The sequence below is a fragment of the Sinocyclocheilus anshuiensis genome, unplaced genomic scaffold, assembly GCF_001515605.1.
Source record: "Sinocyclocheilus anshuiensis isolate Anshui unplaced genomic scaffold, SAMN03320099.WGS_v1.1 scaffold23, whole genome shotgun sequence".
NCBI lineage: Eukaryota > Metazoa > Chordata > Actinopteri > Cypriniformes > Cyprinidae > Sinocyclocheilus > Sinocyclocheilus anshuiensis.
In genome coordinates this window covers 114716-139031 of record NW_015552545.1, presented here as the reverse complement: position 1 = coordinate 139031, position 24316 = coordinate 114716, and the positions used below count along the sequence as shown (strand labels likewise).

The 24316-nt window shown below is 36.5% G+C and overlaps 5 protein-coding genes across 8 annotated transcripts in view; 2 read left to right on the top strand and 3 right to left on the bottom strand.

The window, feature by feature from the left end:
- The window catches only part of LOC107664060 (rab effector MyRIP-like), a 33043-nt gene extending 27920 nt beyond the window's left edge, over positions 1-5123 (bottom strand). For 3 of the 4 annotated variants that reach the window (XM_016454501.1, XM_016454503.1, XM_016454502.1), the window contains exons 1-2: positions 4917-5123; positions 3428-3587 (exon numbers count right to left, since the gene is read on the bottom strand). In XM_016454501.1, coding sequence (XP_016309987.1) covers positions 3428-3537 — 110 coding nt within the window. In that variant the 5' untranslated portion in view covers positions 3538-3587; positions 4917-5123. The remainder of the gene's footprint in view (positions 1-3427; positions 3588-4916) is intronic. The other variant, XM_016454504.1, reaches the window with a different exon arrangement.
- Positions 5124-5148: 25 nt separating this feature from the next.
- LOC107664062 (uncharacterized) lies at positions 5149-8567 on the top strand. The gene is made up of 7 exons (XM_016454506.1): positions 5149-5294; positions 6736-6943; positions 7177-7254; positions 7572-7646; positions 7843-7923; positions 8047-8143; positions 8242-8567. The coding sequence occupies exons 1-6, from the start codon at positions 5164-5166 to the stop codon at positions 8110-8112; spliced, it is 639 nt and encodes a 212-aa protein (XP_016309992.1). The 5' UTR covers positions 5149-5163; the 3' UTR covers positions 8113-8143; positions 8242-8567.
- A 48-nt stretch (positions 8568-8615) lies between these two features.
- On the top strand, positions 8616-12284 carry LOC107664061 (atypical chemokine receptor 4-like). The gene is made up of 3 exons (XM_016454505.1): positions 8616-9093; positions 9482-9538; positions 10370-12284. Exons 1-3 carry the CDS (start codon positions 9061-9063, stop codon positions 11480-11482), a joined length of 1203 nt encoding a protein of 400 aa, XP_016309991.1. The 5' UTR covers positions 8616-9060; the 3' UTR covers positions 11483-12284.
- A 4604-nt stretch (positions 12285-16888) lies between these two features.
- On the bottom strand, positions 16889-22649 carry LOC107664024 (transcription factor E2F5-like). The gene is made up of 8 exons (XM_016454467.1): positions 22345-22649; positions 20810-20919; positions 20499-20660; positions 19339-19447; positions 18639-18924; positions 17260-17397; positions 17099-17137; positions 16889-16905 (listed from the first exon to the last, which is right to left on the bottom strand). Exons 1-8 carry the CDS (start codon positions 22483-22485, stop codon positions 16889-16891), a joined length of 1002 nt encoding a protein of 333 aa, XP_016309953.1. The 5' UTR covers positions 22486-22649.
- A 147-nt stretch (positions 22650-22796) lies between these two features.
- LOC107664063 (leucine-rich repeat and coiled-coil domain-containing protein 1-like) overlaps positions 22797-24316 on the bottom strand; it is an 11519-nt gene continuing 9999 nt past the window's right edge. Inside the window, exons 17-20 of the mRNA XM_016454507.1 lie at positions 23915-24123; positions 23597-23734; positions 23373-23508; positions 22797-23160 (exon numbers count right to left, since the gene is read on the bottom strand). Coding sequence (XP_016309993.1) covers positions 23050-23160; positions 23373-23508; positions 23597-23734; positions 23915-24123 — 594 coding nt within the window. The 3' untranslated portion in view covers positions 22797-23049. The remainder of the gene's footprint in view (positions 23161-23372; positions 23509-23596; positions 23735-23914; positions 24124-24316) is intronic.

The window sequence follows — 24316 nt, the reverse complement described above, 5'->3', positions numbered from 1 at the left end:
ATAAAAAACATTTTATTTATAAAAAGCATCAACAGCAACAACACTAATATTAACAATAAGCAAAATAAATGTAGAATGTCTAATGTTTTCAAATGGAGAAAATAAATAAAGGACAGGAGTCATATCAACTTCATTTTAAACTACAGTTTTAGTAGGTTTATAAGCTGTTTAATAGCTACAGAGTCAAGAATAATTCACTGTATAATGTTAATTAACTGAATAATATTCTCTGGAATATTGTAATATAACAAACAAAACATCGTATTTTATTGCATTTCTCAATTGGAATGTTATATCAGAAATATTAATAATGTTTTTGTCCTTCTAGATTATGAAATGCCTGCTGACAGCGCAGTTTATCTATGCAGTTACACAGAACTATACTCAAACTGCTATCGCTCGCGGAGATAATAAATAATTAATTTCCATAGAGTTGTATTTATTTAGATGTTTATTAGCGAAATAATGGTTATATAGTAAATGTTAATACAATTTAGGGTGTTTTAAACAAGTGAATCTTGTTAAAAGTTACATGCGGTGGCCGTGCTGGAGCATTTCCTGAGCATCAACCACATCAACCCGGTGAGTGAACAGCAATATGAAAGCGGCTTCACGAGACTAATGATGAGCAAATATACAACAGCGAGAGAATTAAATTCAGCGCTTTTATTTCCAACATGCGCTCATTCATTGCTGTATTATTTAACTCGTGCAAAGTTACGTCTTTATTTGGAGAGGATCTTGACAGATTATCTACGTGACTCCGACTTCACGAGACTAACAATGAGCATAGACAACAGAGCGCGAATTAAATTCAGCGTTTTTATTTCCAACATGCGCTCATTCATGGCTGCATATTATTTAATTCAGGCAAAGTTACGTCTTTATTGGGACAGGACTTGACGGATTATTTTACGTGACTCCGTGAGTTGGTCTCTATTTCTTAGAGCCAAGCTGCATAAACTACATATGTAATGCATCTAATTTGTGCATAAATGGCTGTTATGTTAAATAAAGTTTACTAACTATAGCAACTATATCAAGTACCTGCACGCCGTTGTGTCTCCCCTCAGAAGCACTGCAATGGCGATCCTGCGCGCAATTCTCAAAACGCCCACAAGATGGCGGCGTTTATCGGTGAATCCGATATTACAAAACCGATATCCGATTATGGTAAAATGCTTAAATATCGGGAAAAATATCGGTAAGTCGATTTATCGGTCGATCTCTAATTAGGACACTTTAAAATACCATATGACCTGCTCTTTAAGGTTTTGCAGTGATTTGAAAAAGAATTGTGGGGCTTAAGAAATAGCACTAATATTCAAATACAAATTCTGTTTAACTCATTTGAACTACAAAAGTATTGAACAAAAATACCTGACAATCAATATAGGGTTGTATGGTACAAAAATAACATAGTATATAGGCTAACCAATCCCAATGCTCTAACTAGACAAATAAAAACCTGTTTCCTGGAGGAAAATTTAATGCAAACTGTACTCAACATTACATCCCATCGGATCCACCTCATATTAAAGGGGTCATATGATGCGATTTCAATTTTTCATAATGTACAGTATGTGGAAAATAATGTTTTTTGAACCTCAAACCGCATAAACACGTTTCATTACACCAAATACACAAAATAATGTTCTTTTTAGCAGCATCATATGACCCCTTTAACATCCATGTCAAGCGATTCAATTACTCGGACATCCAAGACAGATCTTCACTCTGGCCATTAACACACATCTCAAACGTGTCGCCTGTAAGCACCTGTGACTGGATTTTGAAGGGAAGGGTCTCTTTTTGTGACTACATAAAATACGATGTCAGTGTATTTCTACATTTCTGAGCTATAAACTAGTTGCCGAAAAGCCTAAAATGCCTAAAAGCATGAAACAACTACACTGAGGCATTGTTTGTTTTTGTTTTTTCCCAAATTAATTTTTGTGCCATTATTCCTACTTCCTGTTCCAGCAAACAAGCATTTTCAACAACAGAGTGAGAGATTAGAGAAGTCCGAGTGCTTGTCTGTTGGTCAGATAAAATCCTGGTGCCAATCAAGGTCATTAACTAAATTGTTTTTCTCAGCCCGAAGTACCGTGATGAGTAATGTGCTTCATTGTGCCAATGTGGCACAATTTTTTTTAAAGACAAAACAACGGGAGAAAGAAGGGAAGAGAGAAGGTCAAACAGACTAAATACGTGGGTTATGTTCTGTCATTTGGGAACCAATGTATTTATGCATAGTACTACATAAAAAAAAGTTAAAAGTTTCTCACAATTACTTCCTGAAGTGCAGCAAATAAAAACACCAAAGAGATATTTGTTTATATGTAAACAGAAAGGGCCTTTTAATTTGCAAATACCTGTTAAAATAGAAATATTGGTGTCATATAACCAAGAAGATACAACATGAGTCTGTCTCTCCTGAATAATAATGCCTCTATATATCTGTAGTTCAGAATCAGATTTCTTCAAAGCTGAAACCGTATTCATGGTGGGCTCAGGAAGTGAGTCACGGATAAGGAGGGAAGGGAGAGCCCTTCCTGTCATTTTGTTTTAAAGTATGACAAAGAATGATGGGAACTTCCTCATGCTCTCTAGCAATGACTGGAATGCCATTTGGGTGACATCACAAGGAAGACCATGCTAAAATAGCTTATTTACAAACTTTTCATGGGAAAATGTGGTGATATTTAGCATTATCATTTTAAAATGTCATATACTACAGTTAAAGTTTGGTTTGGGGTTGGTAGGACTTTTTCATGTTTCTCATAAAGTCTCTTATGCTCATCCGAGCTGCATTATAAATCATAATGAATGAATGAATGAATGAATGGTCTGTACTAATACATTTTTTATTAAACAATTCACAATAGTTCAGATGAAAGCTTTCTTTAATTGCATTCATTTCTGTAATTGCTTTAAATAGCATTTATTTGAGAGAAAAAAAAAACAGTAAAAAAAAAAAACTAATACTGTGTATTATTATTACAATTTAAAATTATTGTTTTATCATTTATTCCTGTGATGGCAAACCTGAATTTTCAGCAGCCATTACTCCAGTCTTCAGTGTCACATCATCCTTCAAAAATCAGCCTAATATGCTCATTTGGCGCTCAAGTAACATTTCTTATTATTTTTATCAGTTTTGTAAATACTCATATTGCTTAATTTATTTGTGGAAACCGTGAAGCATTTTTGCAGGTTTTTCAGGATCTTTGATGAATAGAAATTTGATGAAAAGAAACAGTTTTTTATAACAATGTAAATATCTTTACTGTCACCTTTAATTAATTTAATGTATCCTTGCTGAATAAAAGCAAAAATCTTACTGACCCCAAACTTTAGAACAGCAGTGTATTTTGAGCAGGAGTCACAAAGACTACTAAGACACAGAAGGGTGCATGAGACTCACTTGAGCCGCATCTCCTCAGTCTTGCGCAGCTCCATGTCCCGTTGCACCACCTGAATCACATGGTCAGCCTCCACATCCGTCAGACCAGAGAGATCCAGTTTATGCCCCATCCTTCACCTCTGCAGAGCTAATAAGATACCTGCCCTGTCCCGGCTGTTAGCTAAGGACAGTAAAAGAAGCAGAACAGTCATTTAATATATCAAAAGCTTGGCACCAGCTGCACCGCTGGATTCATAATGTGCTTGAAGTAACAGACAAAGTTACAGTTTCACTTTATGAGGTTATTTTTTTTTATTTCATACTCTAACAAGGATCTTTTAATGCTTTGGCAAACTCAGTTTTTGACTGTATAATCGAAGCTGGGAGGTAAATCTAATGACAAAACAATCTTGTAATTATAACATTATTTCATTATGAAATCAACAGTGTATTGCAAAAGTCCAAAGTAAATCCTCTTGCATAAGGCTGTTCAATTTGTCTTTAGCTGAAATAAGGGCCCTGAGATTCAAGACCACAACAATGTCGTTTTTATCCACTGCTCTAGATGTATGATAATTCTTACATGACATATAAAGAATACATGAAATTTTCTATGGTACCACATGCCTTGGGTTGTGACCTTGCCTTAAACACTTTTTTTGTCTGAAAGATAAGTCCCCAAATGCTGTTATTGTCACTAAAACAAAACAAATTAAATAAAAATCTAATTCACTAACTGAAATAAAGTTTAAATAAAATAATATATTGGATGAAAAACTTGCCATGTCAACCAACTGAAATAAAACAATTACTATACTGAAACTGAAATAAAAATAAATTAAAGCTAAATAGAAATAATAAAAACTAACAAAAATTACAAAATCAAATAAAAGTACTAAAACCTAAAACAAAATTAAATCTGAACATATAGGCTAAAAATAAAATAATGTATACATAATGTCCCCAACAGTTTAACAAAACAAACCTACGCTTTTGCAGGCACACTGTAAAACTAACAGATCTTTCTCAGCAACCTCAAAACCATCTGCTGAGCAAACAGTGAAAGCAAACACAGAGCTTTTGCCCATGAGGTATGACTACAATTCATCTGTCAGAAGGTAGCAATGCATTAAAGGGACAGTTCTACTTGTCATCATTTACTCACCACAGCCTCAAGTCACCATTCATTTTCGATGCATCTCTTCCCATACAATGAAAGTGAATGGTGACTGAACCAGTCACATCTCCACAAAGAAAGAAAGAAAGAAAGGCTACAGTATGTTCACACACAAGTTATTCATATTGCGTTTGGATAACAAACCTCTTTCATAAAAGAAGAAGCCGGTCTATTCTTACATGAGACAGCTCAACGTCATAATAAATATTTTATGCTCTGATTAATGATGCAATCACATTTATATAAAATTTGACTAAAACAATCAACAAATAAGCCATACTAGATACATAAAATTGATACATTGAGAAGAAGTCGTTTAGATGCGGCACTTACCTTCGCGTCTTCACCTCAGTCGCTTACGTCAGCTCTTTTCGACCAGCGACTGCCAAGCTGTCAAGATTTGCAGACAAACTCATTACGAATGTCCGCAGCCCGCTTCAAATCAATACGGTCGACTTTCCGTGTCTTTCGGGAATGTTCGAAGTTAACCTTTTGACAAGTTTGACAAAACAATCAAGAATCTCTGAAAAGAAACGCTCGGAACGGAACGCGTGAGTCCGCGTGTACCTGCTGTGGTCTCATGCCATTTACGACCACGAGACCAGAAATCTGCCAACCTCCGGTACAAGCAGCTCTGCAATGCTGCAACAGTGCTGCTAATCCACTTCTGGACGTGCTGAGCAATGATACCATACTGAGAACGAAGGGGATGTAAGATTTATACGTTGCTGCTGATTTAGCCACAGTTGCTTGTTAGCTGTAAAAAAAAAAAAAAAAGAATAAAATGTCACATTTATTAAAAGACAGACACTGATTTGGATTCATTCAAACACTTTAAAATTTTAATATACAGAATAATGATGACATAAAACAAGTAGGCCTATTTATTTACTTTTTGGCTGACCTGGAGAGGATTTTCTTTTTCCCGAAAATGCTATTAATGTTATTGTATTGGATAATTTTTGTACTTTTTTGGGGATTTAACAAAAAAATAATGCTTTTTCCTCTCAAAAACTGAGGTGCTCTGATCAATAAGCCTATAACCAATCAGGAATACAAAACCTGTGCTAGAAAGAAAACATGTTGACAGAAAAGACTGAATCCAAGATTCGCTGATAATATAGCATGAGATATTTACAACCAAATTTTAAAAGACTGGTTTAGCGAAAGGATTTTCACAGAACAAGAGTTCAATTGTTTTGTCTGTTACATGCTGCCTTGCCATTTTGCATTCTTTGTTGCCTTCTTAGATCACCTTTTTTCTCAACATCTCAACATGTTGTTACACAATAGGTAACAACCAACAAAAATTACCTATTAAGAGACCCACCCAGATAGTAAAACACAGATCAAAATTATTTAGCACCTCTAAAAATAATTTAGAAATTATTTAACATCTTCACAGTTAATCAAAGTGAAAACCAGTTTAAACCAGACTCGTTTTTGGTCTTAGCTGGTTTGTGTTGACTGTGGTTTTGAGCACTTGTTTGCTGGTCAGACTGGGAGACCAGCTAAAACCCGCAAACCATCTGGTTTCAGCAGGGACTTCTTATGGTCCTGTTCAGGTTGATGCTAATCCCAGTCCCACACACACTTAAACACCATCTTTAACTTTACAATGTCACTATCTGTCCTCTGCCCATGTCACTGATCTGCAAATTCAGACTGTAAGGCAAGTGAATGTTCCAGCATTTTCAGACTTAAGCTTAGTCACATGTAGGTCCAGTCAGCTGGTTTGAAACAATGCCACAGAAAGGCCAAAGTACCCTGAATTTTTCTCCATCTCGCTCTTTCTTAGTCCTCAAAGAGAAACAGAAAGACATTACTTTATTTCAAGATCATTTTCAATTGTTTTCTCTCGATTCAGGAAAAAATAATTATGCAATGGCTATCATCTGTTTTCCTGCAAACAAATTTATAGATCAATAGCAAAACCGATAGCTGGATGACAAAACACAATAATAAGAGCCTTATGAGATACTGTACATTGGCCCCTCTCTTTGCCCCTCGGCTATACAAATCATTGATGATTAATCATCATGTGTCCCAGTATTAGACAGCAGCAGATCATTAAGCAGAGTTGTTGTTCAAGCTTGTAAGTGTGTTTCAAAATGTTTTTGTCAGGAAAAATGTGTTACTGCCCCCTTTTTAGACATCTGGTAGTGATTAAATGTGAGTATAAAGCAGAGATGAAGTGTGCTTGGACTACAGAAAGCAGCAGGATGAAGAGTAGTGTGCAGCTAGGGCTGTTGTGTCTCAGCCTGCTCATCTCCAGTCTTCATGGAGAAGAAGAAGTCGAGACAGATTCAAGCATGCACATCCCAATTAAGTTTGATGAGCCGGATCTTCATCAGTTTGAGGTGAGGGATAAACTTTGCTGGTAGTACATTTACTGGTAAATCACACTGGGGCAAGAAGGCAGTTTCAACAGGCATCTTTCTTTTGGCATGGATTTCCCTAAATATAATTCATATATAGTTTTTGCAAAATGATAAATTGCTTTTATATGTTTGTTTTTATTTATGTTGTTATATGTTTGTGTGAGAGTTTTGCTTATTTTGAGTCATTTATCTTTTAACAATCCTTTTGCAAGATGTACAGAGTACGAAGACAGACGGTCTCCACAGAGAAGGAAAATACAGCAAAGACAGTAGCTGTTGTGCCACCAAGTGTAAGTACTCATCTAATAAAGTAACCTTTGCGCAATCTCCTGAGATGATTTTTCCAGCTGCAGCTTTTTCAAAATGTAATAACCCTACGTGGTTTGGATGATAATCAAGCCATAATTAAGCTCTCTCTTTGATAACTATTAAAATGGCAGTAGTACTGCATGTTACAAAATAACTACTTAAAGATTTCATCTGCCAAAAATATAATCTGCAGTTTGCAGCTGTATCTGTCCTCATAATTGTTTCACAATGCAGAGATGGTCATGTAAAATGTGTCACCAGAAATGTCATGTTTTCAATCTTTTTTATTGATCTGAAGGAGAACAGCAAGACTAAGAGAAAACGGCCACGTCCAGGAGGTCTTACTCCTTTAGGAGACAGTGGAGATCCGACGGTATTCACTGTCCTCTGTCAGTTCATTCAAAATAAATGGTGAAATAATACATAGGATATATATACTGTAAATAGAGAAAAATGTTGAGTACATGCTTCACCAGTTACATGATTTTCTAATCTAAAAATATATTGACTTGCCTTACACTGAATTCATCATTTGGTTTTCTCGGTTCAACGTCTATTGCTGCACCAAGAGCCAGGACAAAAACAGGAATAACAAACAGAAAAAACGTCCCGGGAGTCAGAGCCTTTTAGCAATCAGTGGAGTTTTCCAGGTATTCACTATTCTCTGATCAGCCTGTCAGCATGTCATTTACACACATTAATAGTTATTTTTATTTAAGAAATAGACTGACTTGCTTTACTGTGAACTCATCATTTGCCTCCCTCAATTAAAGCTGCCCCAACAGACTGCCAAAGCCAAGAGAGATGCCGGAGGAAAAAGGCCCTTGCCAGAAAGTTAAAGCATTGTACGTGTTCAAGGCTCCTTCTGAGGTAACATATTGCAGCGTATTTACTATTTACATAATATGAAGGGGGAAAATTTGTACTAGGTGCCTTAACAGACATTATTGTATGTTTTCTCCTTACAGGTTACCTGAATTAGGAAAAATAGGAATTGCAAATAAATACATCACCATGTTTCATAAAGAGTGTTTCGGGCTCAGGTTATGCATGTGATAATCATTTATATTTCTATAGCTTTTCTTTTCCAAGTATATGTTAAGTAATAACCTCTATGGAAAATGAAAGGAATTTACCGAATTCTCCCCCTAGTGTAATTCTTATTGGCATCACTAGGGGGCAATATTTACACAAGCGATAGTCGCTCGAACCAGCTTGGCTTCTGTTAAAACAAAATGTTTGATATCTGTTTATCTTCATCTCTTAATTACAATAAAGCAGCTGTGTTTAAAAATCACTCTTTTATTGTGTGGAGCCAGTGCAAAACACTGTAGATTTCTATATGTAGGCTTTCTATAAAGTTTTGGCTGTACTGCCTTTTTTGTGAAGGAACTGACATGTTGATATTGTCAAGCATAAATAGTCTGTGTGTGTTGATAGATTCTGTAGGATACAAACTGCACAACTATTAGTCCTCTTTTGTATTTGAGTAGTTCTGCCAGTTTAATGTGCCAGAAATGTTGTTAGCCTGAAAAGGCATACAAAATAGTAGGCCTATGTTTTGTGCCAGGAATTTGTCAACACATTAGTGGTCCAAAGTAAATAGAAAAGCAACACCCGTTCTTCCTTACCTGCGTAATCCTTGATAATAGCATAACATTTTTGCATGTTTCACTTTGTTGTTATTTAAGCATCTAAAATGTTCTGGAACATTTTGTTTGAGATCACACAAGGCCAGTATTACCATTGCCTTCACACTGAGACCCAAAAAGTAACCACAAGCAACCATGCAAAAACAACGATTTGCACTTACGTACAATGTAAGTAATGCAGTTGTTAGACTACAAAGTGAACAGCACTTTTTTCTAAAATGTAAAATTTGCAGCTCAAATACCCAGACCATATACTAAGGCAAAACATAACATAACATAACATTACATAACATAAAACCAGTTTTAAATAAAATAAATTGTGTGCACAAATTATTTTAAATAAATAAATAATCAAAGAAACCTTGCTTCAAATAAATAAGTTGTGGCTGTGCATTACATTTATGTCATGTGCTCTCTGATAATCTTTTTTTAAAAAGGCATGTTTGTAGACTCTTGCTGGAACCACACATGAGATCAGATACGTTCACAGTATGTTTAGGTGTGGGAGCAAAGCTCTGCATGCATGAGTCACAGTAAACAGACTCTGTTCTCACAGGAAGAGCAGACAGAAACAATCTACTCTGCCTTCAGGCAAAACCCCGAATCTTTCAAGGTAAGAAAAGCATGGCATTATCAGTTTTAGAAGATTATTTTCTTTTTAGTTAGACGTTAATATGATCCAGATGTTAGCTGCCGAATTTGCACACTGTTTGGGAGATAAGTCTTGAACAGAAAATATGCAATTACATCTAATGCGAACATTAAGATAAACTACCATGAACTGTATTAAAATGTGCATGTCTGCTATTTGAAAATAATCATAGCAACGTTTGGTTTTTAACTTATCAAATTAATGTTGGGTTCAAGTATGACTGAAATGATACTCATTTAAAGTCTTTGAATAATTTATAGTATGATATCAAAGCTTTTTGATTTGTGAAAAAAAAAGTGATTTTTTTTTTTTGCTGGAATGAGTGCTTAATAAGATTTGAAAGTATAAAAAATGCATTCATGCATTGACTATTTATTTATTAAAAAAATATATTTAAAAAACATTGCACTTCTCTGGAAGAGGGAATGTTTAAAGAGAAACTTTGAAGTTTATGACTTGTTTAAGCAAATGTTGGATTACACAGGAAACCTGGAAAGGATTTACAATGTTTAACTGATATGCATCTCTACTTTCGGTTTATCTGTGATTTTAAGCATGCATAGAAAAAGGCATCTGATAAAAGCAGAGAGGGAATGTTCGGAATGAAAGTGCTGTTACACGCCTGTGGCAATAAAACATCCTGTCTGGTAGCCATATGCTTTCTCTCTGCTTTTGTTGAAGAAAAAAAGATCAACTCTTTATCTGTAAATCTGAGAATGCTTGATCATTTCCATGTCTTTTTGCATATAAAAATCTAAAAGCTTTCAAACAAACCATTGTTTTTACTTTCAGAGCTTTAGAAGAAGAATGGAGACCTCAGAGGAACACTATTACGACTACCCCGAGTATGAAAACAACAGCTCCAACTTCAGCTACGATGACTATCAGACCATCTGTGAGAAGGGCGACGTGCGCTCCTTCGCGAGGATCTTCCTCCCAGCTGTTTTTGTGTTATCTCTAGTGATTGGTTTAGCAGGCAATGCTCTGGTTGTGGCGGTGTATGCATACTGCAAGCAACTGAAAACGATGACTGACACGTTTATACTTCACCTGGCTGTGGCAGACCTTTTGCTGCTCCTAACGTTGCCCTTCTGGGCTGCCGATGCCGTCCACGGGTGGGAACTCGGGGTCACCGTCTGTAAACTCGTATCTGCCCTGTATACCATCAACTTCACCTGTAGCATGATGCTGCTGGCCCACATCAGCATGGATCAGTACTTGGCTTTGACACCAGGAGCCAGAAACACAGGCATTACGCGTGCTTTTCAAAAGAAGCATTGTGTAAAACTATGTTTGGTGGTCTGGACCGTTGCGTTTTTTCTTGGCGTCCCTGATTTGGTGTTTTCAACAGTCAGAGAGCTTCCTCATAAAAAAAGCTGCATCGCAATGTATCAATCGGACATGGCGCTCAGGGCTAAAGCTAGTTTGGAAGTGGTGGAGGTCGTAATAGGCTTCTTGCTGCCTTTAATAGTGATGTTGTTCTGCTACACCTGTGTAGGCCGAGCCCTACTGAAGCTCCCTCAGGAGAGGAGGTGGAGGAAGTGGAGGTCCATCCGTGTGCTGCTGGCGATGGTGGGCGTCTTTGTGGTCACGCAGCTGCCCTATAATGTGGTCAAGTTCTGCCGGGCTATGGACATCATGTACACGTTTGTAACTCACTGCGGGGTTAGTAAAGAGCTGGACAAGGCTACTCAGGTCACAGAGAGCCTGGCATTGACACACTGCTGTCTAAATCCTGTTCTGTACACTTTCATCGGTTCCTCCTTCAGACAGCATGTATCGAAGTGTGCCAAAGACTTTGGAGAAAGGGGAAGGAGGTTGGCACGTACGAGAGAGCAACAAGAAGTGGATATCTCCTTGAATTCTCATTCACAGTCCCAAGAGACCAGCACTTTTTCCATCTGAGCAAACTGAAGAGCAGATGTTTACTAGCCTGTGGAGCTTTGCACAATCTGCTCCTTTGCAAAATATGTACACATTTACAGGGAAAAATTAGTGAAGACATAAGGCAGTATTTTGACCAGAACAGTCAAATTCTAACTGAAGTAAAAGCTAAGATGCAAGATGTCGATAGTTGGGTTTATACGAAACAAATGGAAAAAGAACAAGTCCGCGGAGTGATACGAGAGATACGAAAATAGCGCTGGACTACTAGCGGACAGATGGTGAGTTCAACTCCTCCTTTATGAGTTAGAACATCTGGTGCGTTTAAATAACCTTGGTCGAAGCAAGATGTCTCTTTTGCATAATATTTAACAAGACTTTCTTAACTCTACATTTGCAAAATGATGAATAAAGAAGAGTTTCTACTCGTAGGCTAATTATGACTTTGTGTGTAACGTTATGACTTTGTGACGTTCATGTTCGTTTAATAAATACAACCTTTCCCACATGACTTGAAAACACCTTGATAAACATCATTGCCAATGAGAACAGTGAATATAGGCTAATGGTATGTTCAAGTCCTCCTGAAGTTTGTATTTACGAGTTGGCATGTCCGTCAAGTGCCTTCAAGTTACTTTGGTCGGATGGCGATGCATCTTTTCTATTGTCAGGGCCGTCCTTAGGGGGGTGCAACTGGTGCGGTCGCACCGGGCCCCCGCGGCGAACGGCCAACCACTCCCACCCCCCACAGAACGCGATTGCGAATGGACCGAGGGGTGCCCCGCTCCCTACCTCGCACCGGGCCCCGCGTCAGCTACGGATGGCCCTGTCTATTGTAATAATTTTTTTTTTTTAAATAAATAAATAAATAAACACTACTTCTACAAAATGGTGAGTGTGCATGAATGTATTTTTTATGTTTTTATTCAATTTGATGAAGGTGCTGTAAATTGAATCATATATTCTGTCGTAGTTGTATAGCTATCATATTTTTTTAGATGCAAATTTTTGATAGTTTTATGTAAATGACAAAAAAAAATTTTTCATTAATTCCAACAAATTTACCATCAATACAGATGCTGCATCCATTGTGTCTGTTTTCTCACTGCCTGCTGAAAACAAACAAAGGTAAAACCAGCCCATGTTGGTTGGCTGGTCTTAGTTGGTTTAAACTGAAAGTGACGTTAGGTGGCCAAGCATGGTGTCCCATACTCTGAATTTGTGCTCTGCATTTATCCCATCCAAATGCACACACACACACACAGCAGTGAGTAGTGAAACACACACACCGTGAAAACACATCCGGAGCAGTGGGCAGCCATTTTTGCTGCGGCACCCGGGGAGCAGTTGGGGGTTCAGTGCCTTGCTCAAAGGTCTCACCTCAGTCGTGGTATTGAGGGTGGAAGAGAGCGCTGTACATTCACTCCCCCCACCTACATTTCCAGCCAGTACTGAGACTCGGACCTGTGACCTTCTGGTTACAAGTCCGACTCTCTAACCATTAGGCCATGACTGCTACCAAAATTTAAGCTGGTCTCCCAGCCTGGCTAAGCTAGTGTTCAGCTGGTTTTAGCTGGTTGGTGGTCAAAAGCCCTCTAAACCATCCCGCAAACCAGCTATTTCCCACTCTTAATTATGACTTGTCGTAGCGTTCATGTACCTTTAAAGGTGACATATCATGAAAATCTGACTTTTCCAGGTTTTAAGTGCTATAATCAGGTCCCCAGTGCATCTACCAACCAAGGAAACGTGAAAAAGATTAACCCAGTAACTTTGTTTTGGGAAGCCTTTTTCTGCAAGCGTCTGATTTCGCTCCCTTGGTGACGTGGCAAAGGGATCTCATTATAATATTACTGCCCCTTAATCTGTAAGTTTACTCCCACGGTGCCGTTATTGTGTTTTCACAAGTGACAACGGTGTACCAGTTCTAATGCCATGGCAAAAGTTTGAGCAGAACATTCTAAACTTAGTTTAGTACTCACATGCTGTGACAGCCGCTTTCTGTCCGTGTGCTTTAGATGTGTGCGACCATATATACCATATATCAGAAGTTTAAACTCATATGGTTTAAAACGCATGATTTCAGCGCAATAAACATGATAATCAGAACCAAAAACATATGTTTTTAGCTGGTCCCAGCTGTAGAGCGGCGCAGCTCTATTCTGGAAAAGGGGGCGGGGAGCAGCAGCTCATTTGCATTTAAAGAGACAGGCCCGAAAAACAGCTGTTTCTGCTTCCACTCAAAATAGGCATTTTCAAAATGATATAATAAATGATCTGTGGAGTATTTTGAGCTGAAACTTCACAGACACATTCTGGGGACACCAGAGACTTATATTACATATTGTAAAAAGGGGCATAATATGTCTCCTTTAACTCCTTTAATGTAGCTACCTTTAAAAAATGTTCTTCCGACTTGAATGCAAGTCCACTTTAGTCCACTAAATGCCACGATTGACCAGTCAGAATCGAGTATTCCTGCCACATAATTAGATAAAATAAATGCTCTGTGGAGAATATCAGAACAAAAACTGATAAAAACATGTTCTTCATCCCCAAAATATTTGATTTATAAAGAATGTGATTTTTTCATCATAAGACTTCATAACTAAATAATATCATCATAAAAGAATGTTCCTCTGTACAGAAGAATATCATGTTCACTGACATTGTGTACATTTTCAGCTTTTTCATTTTTAATTGGTTCCATGCAGTTTATTCTTCATTCTTACATAAATTTATCATTTCATGATGTTCAAAATGTTCTGAAGAATTTGAGGAGAAGCAGAGCAGCAATATTGGCCAGTTGCTATGGGTCACAGGGGTGACATAAGATTTGTATTAACTCCAGCTGCAGAATCCAAACAAACATTTCAAATATAATCCATTGGATCTTTCACCATACTCATAGAAGCCTAGATGTTTTGTTTCTCAAAAGATGCTTCAGCAAGGAATGCAAATAGAATATGCATTTAAAAGCAAGTATGTTGCATATAGTACATTGATGCATTTATACTGCATTTTAATGGAATTTATACTTTTACCTTGTTTTTATTTTGCTTAACTTTATTCTTTGTGAATAATTTGTTTCTGGGATAATTAAAAAATTCTAAATTGTGTAGATAAATAATTATAAAAAAAGAAAATAATTCTAAAATGTGTAAAATAGTGGGCCTAGTTGTGACCAAACATTTTACTGTACATGTTGATATAGAGGTAATAAATACTTTTAAAGTACAATGGCCTTTAGAGAGACAAGATGACTATTTCTAAATCTAACCTATTTCGAAATCTAATCTATTTTTTAACCCTGTGCTAACATGTGTGAACTATCCATAAGAGGGGAGCATGTAGAAGATTGTGCACAAAACACTTTGATCACATTGGTAATTTAGAGGCCTTAGAAATTAATGTATGAAGTATGATACGGTAGGATTTCTAGGGTTAAACAATTAGTAAAACAGTCCTTTACTCAGCCAATTCCTAAAAAAAGGACGTTTTTGCTACCCCCTTCTGGTTTGTTAAGGTCACAAATAGCATTTAATAAAACATAAAAGCATTTTAAAAATTGTTCCTTAAAATACTAATGCTGTATGTGAAATGATCAGTAAAAGAAAGATGCAGAGCTGCTGAGGCCTCGAGGCATTTAAATATTGTAGAAACTTAAATTTGCTGTAAAGTTGCTTTGCAACGATTTGTATCGTGAAAAGCGCTATACAAATAAACTTGAATTGAATTTAAAGAAATTGAGACACGACCCAAAAGAATGCTTTATGTGTGTTATATTGCAGTGTTACAAACAAATAGGTTTCTTCAAAACATAAATAATCACAATACTTGAGCAATAGCAAGTGTTTTTATATAAAACTTTGGTTAAAAAAAAAAAGTAAAACAGAACAGAAACATTGCTCTTTTGATTAGAAAACATATACAGAGAAAATAAAGTTAGTTACAGTAATAGAAAAAAACTGCATAAGGCACAATCTTATGGAATGTATAAACAAAGATTATCAAAGGCAGTTTAACATCTTTTTGTCCTCTAAATCAAAAACATTACAATTCAAATTATATCTGTCCACTTTTTAAATTAGTAGGATTTAAATTGGTAGGATTGCCTCGACACAAACAATAAAAAACAAATTAGCTTTTCACAACCAGGTGAACAGCATAGTGATATTCCAACATGGCAGTCAGTAGCAAAGACAAACAATAACTCAATATAAATATACACAGATGAGCGTCACAGTGTTTCTATCAATGGACTACAAAACAACCAACATACAAATAATTAGTGTTGTGATTAAATGCTTAGACACACAATAAAGCCATTCAAATGAATGTCTGTGTGTGTGTGTGCCCTGCTAAAGTATATTATACATTTTCATGTCGAATTGTAGAGCTCCTGCTTTCAATATGTGATAAGAAGATACAGTAAGAACTGTTTATAATATATCAGGAAGAATAAGACAGTGGCACGGAAAGGACAAAAATAATGAACAAAGAGATGATCGTAAGGCACATGTTCCAACAAGTATACAACCAAAACTTAGTGTGTCATGTTTGGGTGGTTTTAATTCCTCAGATTACATTCAAACTGCCCTCCATTCACGCCTATGAATTACACCATCACTCATTAGGAACAATGAGTGAAGCCACAAAACTGAAAGCAAACTAATAACTGTATCAAACAAAATGACAATAGACACAAGTGTCTAAAGTGCAGGTGGGAGGGGTTTATCTTTCCTGTCTTTTCCTTTGAAACATTAGTCACAGTTGAAGGCAGACAGGACAACACTGTTAAGGACTTACAAACCCAAGCAAAGGATGAAATGTAAATGAATGTGAAACTGAGCGCAGGCCAAGGATGAAATTCTCATAGCTTGTAAATCAGTGGTTCTCAACCTTTTTTACTCCAAGGCCCCCCTCCTCTCCAAATCAACACTGAAATTCTACTTCTTTTTTTTTTCTTTTTTTTAGGATTATTTAATGAATAGATAGTTCAAAAGAATAGCATTTGTTTGAAATAAAACACTTTTGTAACATTATAAAATGTCTTCACAATCACTTTATTTAATGCATCTTTGCTAAACAAAATGATTAATTTCTTTTTAAAAAATTACTTATTCAAACACTTTTTTAACTGTAGTGTATTTTGTTTTGTTTTTTTGTGTTTCAATACTATATAGACACATACACAATAAATAAATAAATAAACAAACAAACATCAAGTTAACACTTCTCATTCAAAACAGTTTCAGTGCATATTTTTCTGGTGATTCTCAAAAAGCAATTGATTTCCAATTTTATTTCTATACCTTTCTAATAACAAGGTAGCATAACATATATCAATGCCATAAAACAACAAGCCAGAGGCAAAAGTGAGGAAAAACTGGCATGTATAGGAGAAAGAAACCTTGAGAGGAACCATCACTCAGCCCATCCTCCTTTGGTCAGGATGTATTAAAAAGATTTATCTGCACTGCTAGCTATGACTAATTGATAAGGACAACAGTGAACTGCTTCAAGTCAGAACAAATATAACCAAAAGAAGCTACTCTGTGTGACCACAAGGGGGGCTGTGCAGAAGGCCAACACTGAAACAAATAAATGACTGGAAAACATTTTTAAAGAACTTACCATCTGAAGACATCAATTCATCAATGAGGTTAGAAACGCCTGGAAGAAGAAGAAAAAAGGTCAGTGTAAATTTTCATCAAAATACAAAAATAACACTTTTTTTAATTCTTAAATAATTGCTCTGGAAAAATCTTGTGATTTTATAATGGCATCCATGTCACCTTCTCTCTCATCCCTCATTTCTTCCAACATGGATTGCAGATCCTGACCCCCCATCTCCCTCTGCTGTTCTTCAGGGCCACCTAGAGACCCCTGCATCAACAAACACTGACTGACAGGGGGGGACTCAGAGTTGCATTCTTTAAAAAAAGGAAAAAAAGTGTTATTTTGGTATTTTGAAGAAGAAAATTTCATACACACTACAGTTGAAAAGTTTGGGATCAGTAAGAAAATTGCTGCTGTTGCCATTACAGCAATCAATTACATTTTAAAATATATTAAAATAGGTAATAGCTATTTTAAATTGTAATACCATTTCACAATATTACTCTTTTTACTGTGTTTGTGATGGTGAGAATAACTAAAGTGACTATCAAAAACATGAAAATTATTTTACTTACCCCAAACATCTGAATAATAGTGTATATTCATGTATAATCATAGATCGAGTGGTTGGACACAATAATGTGAACACCCATAATTATAGGGGTTAATATAAACACAATGTTTGTTTTTCACTGCAGCCTGCACAAATGATCTTTTCATCTATATTCTCTAGTTTGTAAATCAGAGAGTAGTATAAGTTGTGTTCAGCAGTGTTTAGTAAAAGCCGTCTGTGAAATGGGTGATTTGTCAGACTTCCAAAAACAACAAATCATGGAAGCCTGTGTACCAGGAGCGTATGTAAATTTAACGGCCCAATTATTTTTGTATTTCAAGAACATCAGTCTTTACGATTATGACTGCATACACAAAACATGGCAAGACTTCATCAATGAAGAAGAATAGCGGTCAAAACCTGAAAGTGAATTATAGGGAGCATCAAACGCCAATTAGTACTGTGTCCAAAACACAGAACTACTGCTACAAAGTGACAGCAAACCACAATATTCACCATATTTTTTCGCATTTTAGCATGATCATAAAACCTGGAGAACTGGTGCACTAAGATGCACTTTAACATCTGCACTGGCAGACAAAACACCTGAAATGAATATCAAACCACTATGGATAATTTTGGAGAGAACAGTAAAAAGAAGATTCCCTCTTTCAACATCTCTCAAACAACTTCTGTTCTGATAGATGACATTCAACTGGAGACTATTCAAGCATTGTATGAATCAATTATAAGAAGATTGGAAGCTGAATTAAAGACAAATGGTGGTAAACACCTTAATAAAGAAGTATTGCCTATTTCCTAGGTGTTCACATTATTTTGTTTAACTCCTGTATATAAATATGTCCTATATATATATATATTTAATGATGATGCAAGTAATTTTTCTCCTATCCCATTTTAATATGCAGAGAGAATAATGACTGGTGCTACAAATATCAATCACACAGTAAGGAACGAGGCCAGTATGAATGAAAGCAGTACCCATGTGCATATCGGGGGACGTGGAGGACGGTGTGAGTTGGTGCTCTGCAGTGGGGCTTTTCAGCGGCCCTCGCTTTAGATCACAGAGCTCAGCTGAGGAGATGGGGAACCTCTGCAGCCCTGCTGGAGTACTAGGAGGAGTTGGCATGGCAGAAATGTCCTCTACAGGTGGGACGGGGACAACAACAGGCTTGGAGCAGCTTGTCTCTCTGTTTACCAGCATCACCTGAATGGGAGTTGAGTGACTTCGCAAGTTCACCTGGTACTTTTTCTGACCATTGTGGCCCTGAATCAACCAAAAAACGCAAAAAAAATAAAGAAAATAAAATGCAAATAAACACAAATACACACATATACAGTACATATATACAGTGGTGTGAAAAAGTGTTGGCCCCCTTCCCTGGGTGTGGCTAGAGAAATTGAACTCGGGTGTGATAAACCACAGTTTTAACAGGGGGGCAAACACTTTTTCACACAGGGCCATGTAGTTTTGGATTTTGTTTTCCCTTAATAATAAAAACCTTCATTTAAAAACTGCATGTTGTGTTTACTTGTGTTATCTTTTACTAATATTTAAATTTGTTTGATGATCTGAAACATTAAAGTATGACAAACATGCAAAGAAATCAGGAAGGGGGCCAACACTTTTTCACACCACTGTGTGTGTATATATATATATATATATATATATAAAACATACCATCTCAGGCACTGGGACCTCCAGTTGTGTTCCTGATGGTGCCATGACAGCTAAAAGAGTATCCCCACTGAACGCATCACATATGTCCTCATGTGTCACGTAGCTGTATGTATACAATGCTAAGGAACATGTACCGAGTGATAATGCAATGTATCCTCAACCTTTTGTATATTTTTCACATTGAAACGACCCCATGATACAGAGTCATTATATGAGGTGGGAGGAAAAACCATATTTCAGTGCTTTTGCAAGCAAACCCAAAGTTTTCAGGGAAATGCAATATTTTTTCAAGAGCAAGCAAAAGCATTAAAATATGACATGGAAAAAAATATAATTCAGTGGTTTTGCATTCTCCTGAGAAACTGCATTAATTTGCAAAAACACAAAACTGAGGATTGACAAAATATGAGGTGAGAGGAAAAACTATATTTCAATGTTTTTGCAATCGCAAGCGAAGTTTCCCGGGTGAACGTTTTTTTTTTTTTTGAGGGAGAGAGAAAAAATGAAAAAAAAAAAAAAAAATGCAGCTAATTACATGTTGAGATGAAGAAAAATGTAATTCATTGCTTTTGTGTTCTCCCAAAAAAAATTTGTAACTGAAAGCAAAGTTTGAGGAAACGTATTTATTTATTTCTTTTTTTGCTAGAACACAAAAGTATTTCAATGTTGTTACATTCTATCAAACAGACGTATATTTTCTTGGGGGAAGGCAATATTTTTTCCAGAGAACGCAAAAGCATTGACATTTAATTTTCCCTCAAATCTCATATTTTTCCATCACCATGTCCCCTTAAGAGGCTCTGTTCCATGACATTATAAGTTTGGAGATAAAAAGGCTAAACTTTGCATAAACCACTTTAATCCAAAGAGGAATAACTGGTGGGGTAAGGCTTTGAAAACTCTAGCTTGAACCGCAAAAGACTGGAGACTGGAAAAACTGGACTGGGGCCACTCAAATACCCAACAATAACACCACATAGTCAAAGGAGGACAGGTTATAGCACTCAACATGTAATTAGGTGCACTCCTTTGACAATGGCATTTTTCTGGGACTGTTAATTACCAGGGGAACCAACCAAAAATGGAAAAATATCAGACTAGAATAAGGAACAAGAAAAATGGACAACGTTTCCTGGCTCATACGCTGACCGTAAGGATATCTGCAGCTGGAGGGGTCTTCATTCAGGTGTTTGATGCTTTGTTGCAGACACGATTTCTGCATGTCCAGCTCTCTCTCTTGAATATCCAGATCAGCAATATTTGCCTTGAGAAGTTCAACCTGTTCAAGAACTTCCTGAGGCTGGCAGCCTGAACTCTCCCCTCTAATTAAGAATAAGAATTAGAGAATGACGCAACTGAAGTATATCACACTAAGCATGCAAAGAATGCAATACAACATTACAATATGCATATACAATTTTAAGGAAACGTTTGATAGCACACTGATAACTTCCCTAATCTCTGTACTCACTTCCACTGAATGGTGTTTTTGGTCTTTTTTTCAATGAGCCCAATGCCTTCCAGAACATTGGTGATGTCGTAGATTCTCCTCTTCTGTTTGACGGCCAAACTGTCTGCAGCCTATGAAAATAATCACAATGTTATTTTTTAGAGACCATCCAATCAGAAGAGAGGAATTGGCTATTTATCGGACCAAACAATAGCTTGGGTTGATATATACTTGGAAACTGGGTTTAGATAACTCAGTAGGTCTCGACTGTTATCAGAAGAGTTTCCCATGAGTAAGTGTGCCATCATGATAAGCATGGGCAGGTGTGCTAGCACCGGTCACACTGACCCCATGTACAGAAATTCACATAATATCTCCACTATCTATCCTTGTATGACAGCTGATGGGAATATAATAGAATGTAACAAAATTCCACGAATACTACACAATTTGGTGTCCCATGATGTTTTTAAAGCAGAGGCACATATCCTCAAATATTTTTAAAATAACTGAATAAATAAAAAATTAATAGTAATAAAAATGAAAACTGTTCATTATTAACTAATTTAATGTAATAACTAAATAATAATAATAATAACAATAATGCAACACTGTGTTAACACAAATGTACAGGATTAAACAAATGGAAAATTGAAAAAAAGAATAAGAAAAATGCATTATCTACTTTTCTCAGTTTTCATATAAAATGTATTTTGCATTCAGTGGTAATAACGGTTGGTTATGTTACAGTATGAAAAAAATATCAAATATTTTATTTAATGTGTGGAAAATATATCTATGTCTATCAATAACTACACTAACAATAATTAGACAGGGTTGCAAAAATAAATTACTAATTTAATTACTAAATAATAATACTAATTCTACTACTACTAATAATAATAATAATAATAATAATAAATAATGCAGCACTGGTAGTAGGTAGTGGTAGTAGTAGTTGGTTATGTTACTGCACTGAAAAAAATTCAAATATTTTATTTAATGTGTGGAAAATATAAGCCTATCGATAACTCCACATTAACAATGAATGAATCAATCAATCAACAAATAAATACCAAATATCTCATTTAAATAATATACTTTTATAGCATGTTAAACCCCGCCCATTTGCTGAAGGAAAAAAAATACTTTTAATTTTTTAAGAGTTTAGGACCCTATTTTTATTCCATTTTAGAAGGAAATAGCAAGTGATTAGACTGAATAATGTCTCCAATGAATTCACACAGAGCGCCTCTGCTGCCTCAAGCGTCAGGTAACAAACACCTGCCGTGAGATCCCACGGGTTTCTGTTCAAAATCCCCTCTGTCACAATAACACGCCATTTCTATTCGCTCTTTAACACTTCTAATTAACTACGAGCCAGGCACGTATTTCTGTATATCTCTTACAGTAAGAGCCTCACAGGACAGCGAAAGTCCACTCAGGTAAAAAGTTTCTTTGTGTAACTCTTGACAAGACGTCCTCACTGAACAGCCTGCCGAGTTTCATTCATTCCCTTCGTTCATTCATTCCGTGTAAATGTATTTTTAACCCACCACTTTGAGATCGAGCACTCCGTCTTTGGCCTCTTGAAGCAAAGTAACGAACTTGACTGTGAGGAGACCCAAACTCTTCTCATGGCGACTGGACCCGTTCGGTGTCGTGTGAGGAAAACTCGCGCTGTTCGACTCAGCCATACCATCCAAACGCCCAATTCAAAAACTCCCTTTGTCTCGTTCAGAGGTATGGAGGTCGACCTCAGTTTATTTTAGTTGGTGAGGGGGAGCAACAATCATCTCTTGCACTTAATTTACCTCAGGCTACACTTCTACTGATGGCTCGAGGGTTTTTAAATGAGAGGAAATGACGTTGGATTACCGTTACTATGACAGCGTCTCTGCTTGAGCGTTCGAACAGAGGTACACGCAACTGAAATGCTTTGAGAATTCAACACGCTTTTAAAATTTAATTCTTCAAAATTGCACAACAAACACCGCGTAACAAGTTTATAATTTAATTATATAATTTAAAAAAAGCCCATGGTATATAAAAAGTGCAGTATATAATGCTGTACGCTGAAGGTACAAAAATAATAATAATAATAATAACATTTTCAACAATTTTCTATTTATATATTTTCAAGCATAAAGCCAAAAAAACTGTTAAATACAGTAGACTAGGCTACATAGAGACATAAGTGACATAAGTCTGGAAAAAGGCATCTTCCAAGTTTTTGTCTTGGGTTTGTAATGGATAGGAGGTTAGAAGTCTTTCAGCACTTGTGTGAGGCGTCTCATTTTCTCCTCCATTACCCTTTTATTACTCTCAGTTTCCTCAAGCAGCTGGCGCATTTCCTCCTCCACCTGGAGCACCTGTGGTTAAAAATAAATAAACAAATAAATATGTTCTTGAGAAGGCATTCTCCCAGTCAATCATCTAATTCATCAAGACATTAAATTAAAAACAACTCATTCTAGTCTGCTCACTTTAATCTAGCAACACTAGCCATGTGCCAACACTAGCAATATGAATGAAAATACAGTGAATTGATATATATAAATCAATACTGTAGTGCCAGTAATACCTTCTGATTGGATTTTTCGATTTGTTTCTGTTTGTCATTCGCAAGACTAAGTATTTCAGCCTGATGGGAAGCTTGCAGAGATTCGAGTTGTCTACGGAAGGCATCATCCACACTGTGAAGCTTCTCCACTGCTGCTCTAATAAAAAAAATTAAAAAATTGTTTTAAATGTATACTACTATATACTACTAATAGTTCAAATTAGGGCCTGCTGCCCATCTCATACCGGTGTGCTTGTGAAGCCTTGTCTCTTTCCTCTATCAGCGTTCTCTCTTTGGAATCAAAACCCTCTTTCATTCGGTTCACCTGGCCCTCAAGCCTGTTCAACAGTTCTGCCTTTTCCTGCCATTTTTTACTCAAGGCCCTGCAAAAGTAATTTGATTAAAAGATATTTTAATTCAACATATTACTTCGCAGCTGTGTGATGGTGTGAGACATCAGCATACACCCTTTCAAACAATGGCATATTGTTCCATAATTAATAAGTTAGGGTTAAAGCTTGGAATCATGACATGATTGCAGATTAACCAGTGTTATTCCATACCTGTATGTCTGTTTAACCTCATCAAGCTCCGCCTCCTCATCAAGGAGCTGTTGTTTCAGCTCCTCTTTCCTGAGACTGAGCTGCTCCACTGTTTCTCTCAGCTCCACTGCAGAGGCCATTTCCTCCTCCAGCTGCTGCTTCAGCATTCGCTGGTCCTGCACATTCTCATCACGATGTTTACGGATCTGCTCATCTCGCTCCAGCAATGCCTAGAAGTAGTATGTTAGAGAAAAGTGAGCCAGGTAATGAAAACTGACACTATTACACATAAGATTTTTCTCTTAGACTATTTTATTTTGTACATATTATTACATATACTTACATATAGTTCAAAAGCTCAGGGTGAGTAAGATTTTGTGTGTGTGTGTGTGTGTGTGTATTCAGCATGACACATTATATATA

Coding starts and splice junctions, on each gene's coding strand:
- LOC107664062 (XM_016454506.1), top strand. CDS start 5,164: ATGCCATTTACGACCACGAGACCAGAAATCTGCCAACCTCCGGTACAA. Junction 5,295..6,735: donor ATACTGAGAACGAAGGGGAT/GTAAGATTTATA, acceptor CCCCCTTTTTAG/ACATCTGGTAGTGATTAAAT. Junction 6,944..7,176: donor CGGATCTTCATCAGTTTGAG/GTGAGGGATAAA, acceptor TCCTTTTGCAAG/ATGTACAGAGTACGAAGACA.
- LOC107664061 (XM_016454505.1), top strand. CDS start 9,061: ATGCAAAAACAACGATTTGCACTTACGTACAAT. Junction 9,094..9,481: donor GATTTGCACTTACGTACAAT/GTAAGTAATGCA, acceptor CTGTTCTCACAG/GAAGAGCAGACAGAAACAAT. Junction 9,539..10,369: donor AAAACCCCGAATCTTTCAAG/GTAAGAAAAGCA, acceptor TTTTACTTTCAG/AGCTTTAGAAGAAGAATGGA.
- LOC107664024 (XM_016454467.1), bottom strand. CDS start 22,485: ATGGCTGAGTCGAACAGCGCGAGTTTTCCTCACACGACACCGAACGGG. Junction 20,661..20,809: donor AAAAACACCATTCAGTGGAA/GTGAGTACAGAG, acceptor ATTCTTAATTAG/AGGGGAGAGTTCAGGCTGCC. Junction 19,448..20,498: donor GAAGACCCCTCCAGCTGCAG/ATATCCTTACGG, acceptor AGCATTGTATAC/ATACAGCTACGTGACACATG.